Source organism: Halyomorpha halys, unplaced genomic scaffold (assembly GCF_000696795.3).
Source record: "Halyomorpha halys isolate HHAL.00 unplaced genomic scaffold, Hhal_1.1 Scaffold93.1, whole genome shotgun sequence".
NCBI classification, from domain to species: Eukaryota; Metazoa; Arthropoda; class Insecta; order Hemiptera; family Pentatomidae; genus Halyomorpha; species Halyomorpha halys.
Window position 1 is genome coordinate 709675 of NW_027116355.1, and position 3915 is coordinate 713589.

Consider the following 3915-nt stretch of genomic DNA (forward strand, 5'->3'; position numbering starts at 1 on the left):
TTCAAGGGTTCACAAAATTAATCTAATTACCGAATCTATACCTTTGGTTAATATTTTCAATAATGAACTTTTTTAATCAAGGATAAAAAAAATGTAATCCTCAAAATTTGAGGTTTGACATATCAAGACATATAGAAGAAAAAAATATTAGTTTGTCTTTTTAAATTACTACGGAACTTATAATATTGCTATACCATCTTCGAATCTCAAATTATATTCCTTAGTCCTATAGAAACAAACTGAAACTGCAGTTTAAAATGGACAATTGCCAAGTTTTTGATTAATAACACTAGTCTTCCTGCCTTTTCACTTGATTTATTTCATATCTATGCTTATCAGGATCAGAAATTTTGATTTTGAACCTAGTTAAATGTTTTCCCCAAAATTATCATCAGTTTGACATGAAAATTTTCTTACAGAAAGTCACAAAAAACAAGAAAGAAAATCCTAACTACAAACAGCAGAACAATTGAACCTTTCTACTGAGAAAGGGCTTATAAACTTCACTCATTTAAAATGGTTAAAAAAAACTTTAAAAATCATGATTGTGCTTGGGAACTTTTGACTAATATTTTAATAAGGTAATATATTAATTAGGTAAATAACAGTAACACATTTTTTTTTTCTGCATATAAAATCATTTGTTTTGTCAAATGTCCATTTGAGGGGCTATAAAAAAAAAAAACCGAGTTGACATAAAATAATAAAATTTAGGATTTAAAATTATCTATATGAAAGGATAAAGCACATCAAATTTCATCATAATGTGACAAAAATAAAATTATTTTACTTTTTAAAAAAATAATCTTGCGAACAGAAACAAGTCACAAATTTGATCAAGTGGCATGTAAATAAGAGGTGACACTAATTGGAGTATTTAAATTATAACATGTGATGATGGTGTAAAAAGTTTCATTAAGTGTCTTGAAGACAAAGGAATAAAATCCAAAAATTTCATCATCGGAACATAAATTTTACAACATGAATAATAATAAAATAATTATATTTAAATGTTTCTTTCTCTCCATTTGAGACTATTATGTTAAGATATCAAAAAAGATGTAAAAGCTAATCCATAGTGGAAAATTATACGAAAACAGATGTGTAACTCCTAATTTTAGTTTCAGTATAGAATGTACTGTAATTAAAAAGTTGATATAATTTTTAAAAACTTGTTAAGTGGAGTAATTAATTTAAACTATATTCCTATTTTTTTTAATTAGATAACACATATGCAAAATCAGGGTAGCTTTCATAATTATAAATATAAATTAAACTTACTCTTCCAGAATTGAGAGCAGCTATAACAGAAGGGCGTCTAGACATTTGTAGTGCCAGTCTTCTACTCTTCGTTGATGCAAATTGCTGCCTCAAATCTGATATTCCTCTAACAAGGAGCCTTGAATCCGCTCGGCGTAACTGTGTGAAGCTGTCCAAAACCATTTACTAAACTTATCCCCCTTCTCTCCATCAAATAAAACTTAAAATTCTAATAGTTATTCAAGAATTTACTCAAGTATTTGTTGTTTGTTACATTTGACTTGAATGTAAATGGTATGTTATTTTTATTACATAAGTGTTTCATTCAACAATTCATCTGCATAACCATTTAATACCTAGTGTTCATCGTAAATGAATTATTCTTTCAATATACAAAGCAACAGATAAGTAATTAAAGATAAAGAAAATGAGGTAAAACTATACCCAAAAATTTCTACTTTATCAGAGAGGAAGAAATTTTAGGCAGGAATAATTACTTGCCTACATAGTTCTTTGACCTTCAGATGTCTTTCCCTTTTTTAATTGATAATCTGTTGCTTATTTTTCAATTTCTTCATCATTGGAATTATTCCGTGGCAAATTCAAGACAATTGTGTCTGCCATAGGAATAAGATGAGATAATACTGAACTTTTTATACATGTATTTATTTCAAACGAACATATCAACAAATATCTATTAAATATTAAAGGTAATGCTTTTTCCAAGGATTGCAATGTATGCTGACACATTTCATACCGTTCGTCCAGCGACATTGATGTGTAGTTTGTCAATACAGATTTCTCCAATGTCATCACCTAAAAAACAAAGAAATCATTTTATATAACAATCTTGAATTAGGATACAGTATATATGAATAAACATCAGATATTTGACACAATCATAGCAACCACATAGATATTTAAGCTGTCAGAGTATCAACTAGAAGCCACTTAAAATTACAATTAAGTTTAAAAGAGTTATAAATATCATGTTGTAATTGCCTATAAAACAATTAAATATTCTTAAGAATTTGATCGACATTTCTGCAAACAATACCAACATATTAAATCATGAAATAGTTAATTTATCATAATTAGTTTTATTATTTAACCTAATTAATCTAGCTTCTGAATAATAAGCCATTGATCCAGACTATTTATTATTTTCTTTATTTTTCTAGTAACAAAATTCTGTTTCATTTAGTGCAATAGTAAACATCTATGATTAACAAGGGGTTCAACTCAATATCCATCAATGATTTGAGTTTTGGAAGGTTATTACAAACAAATAAGGTATACAATATTACACATAGGTTTATCACCAGTTCAAAGACACAAAACTTGATATAACTTTAAATTTGCATATAAACAAGCTAATCAAAGGAAAATAATTTACGTTAACAGAAAGGAAATCCACTGAAAAACAAATATTGTTTTTTGGGTTCGATCAACATGAACCACCAATTAATAAAGACTAAGATTATATTCAAAAATTCAATCATGAAAGCAAAGTCAATCAACAATGTTGTTATTAATTTTAAAAAAATAAATCAGTTTAGTAGAGATCAGAAAATGTAAACTACAATACTAACAACTTTACATAAATAATAATAACTCCAAGGATATCATTCTCCCTTGAAAATTTACATTGCCATCAGATCATGAAAGCCATTAAATTATCTTCACACTGAATAATAAATTTTTAATGCCAACCAAAGCTTAAATAAAATTAGAGTGATATAATAAATATTGAAATAGAGCAGGCAAACATGGTCAAACACATTAGTCTATTCAGCTCTAAACGTGAATGAAAAAACATTAAGGTTAAAACAAATAAGTTACTGATAGGGGTTAATTCCTGATATTTAAATATTATCAATTCATATGAAGTTTCATACATCATTAATGGAATTCATTGTCTTCAAACAGAAGTTATTACAACTTAAAAATAAAGTATCACAAAAGTATAAATGGGATTAGTGTATCTACATAGGAAAATAAGGATAAATGTTAAACCTACTTAGAACATTTATAAAACTACAAAATGAAATCAGAGAGCTATAACATAAAATAACTTTTAAAAAAAAGATTATTAATCAGCTAGTATAACAATTTAGTAATAAAAAAGAAACATTTCTGCAATTATGACAAAAAACTTCACAAATATTAACTTACTAAACTCATATTCTTATTCATTTGAATGTTCTTTTAAAAGAACAATGCACATGAAAGAGCTCCAAAATAGTCACCTCTAAGAATAGAAAGCATCAAAGCAGCACTAACTCTAGCTTAAGTTTAATTCACAGAAAAATAATATATATTTTCAAATTTCTACTGAATCCATTATGATAAAAACAAACATCGACACATCAGCCAAACCAGTGCTGACTAAAACGTAAAATAAATTCTTTATCTCTACTGCATAACATAATTACTCAACAAATTGAAGTACACAACATTATGCAAAGTTAATACATACCTGATGGCCTAACAAGTCATTCACTGACAGGTGAACTGTACAGTGAAATAAAAAATATTACTAGATTCCACTCTAGTAAAAATAAACTGTGACACTCAACAACAATGAACACCGGTCATACAACCTTAAGTGGAGGAAATTCACAACTAACAACTACCAACAAAGGACTGAACCTT

General features: G+C 27.2%; 1 protein-coding gene across 2 annotated transcripts in view; it reads right to left on the reverse strand.

Annotated features, from left to right (window-relative positions):
* Positions 1-3915, reverse strand: part of LOC106677296 (chromatin target of PRMT1 protein) — an 18917-nt gene extending 15002 nt beyond the window's left edge. Inside the window, exons 1-3 of one of the 2 annotated variants that reach the window (XM_024361445.2) lie at positions 3740-3915; positions 2018-2076; positions 1282-1429 (exon numbers count right to left, since the gene is read on the reverse strand). In XM_024361445.2, coding sequence (XP_024217213.1) covers positions 1282-1429; positions 2018-2073 — 204 coding nt within the window. In that variant the 5' untranslated portion in view covers positions 2074-2076; positions 3740-3915. Of the gene's footprint in view, positions 1-1281; positions 1430-2017; positions 2077-3435; positions 3619-3739 lie in introns of those variants that run through there. The other variant, XM_014415125.3, reaches the window with a different exon arrangement.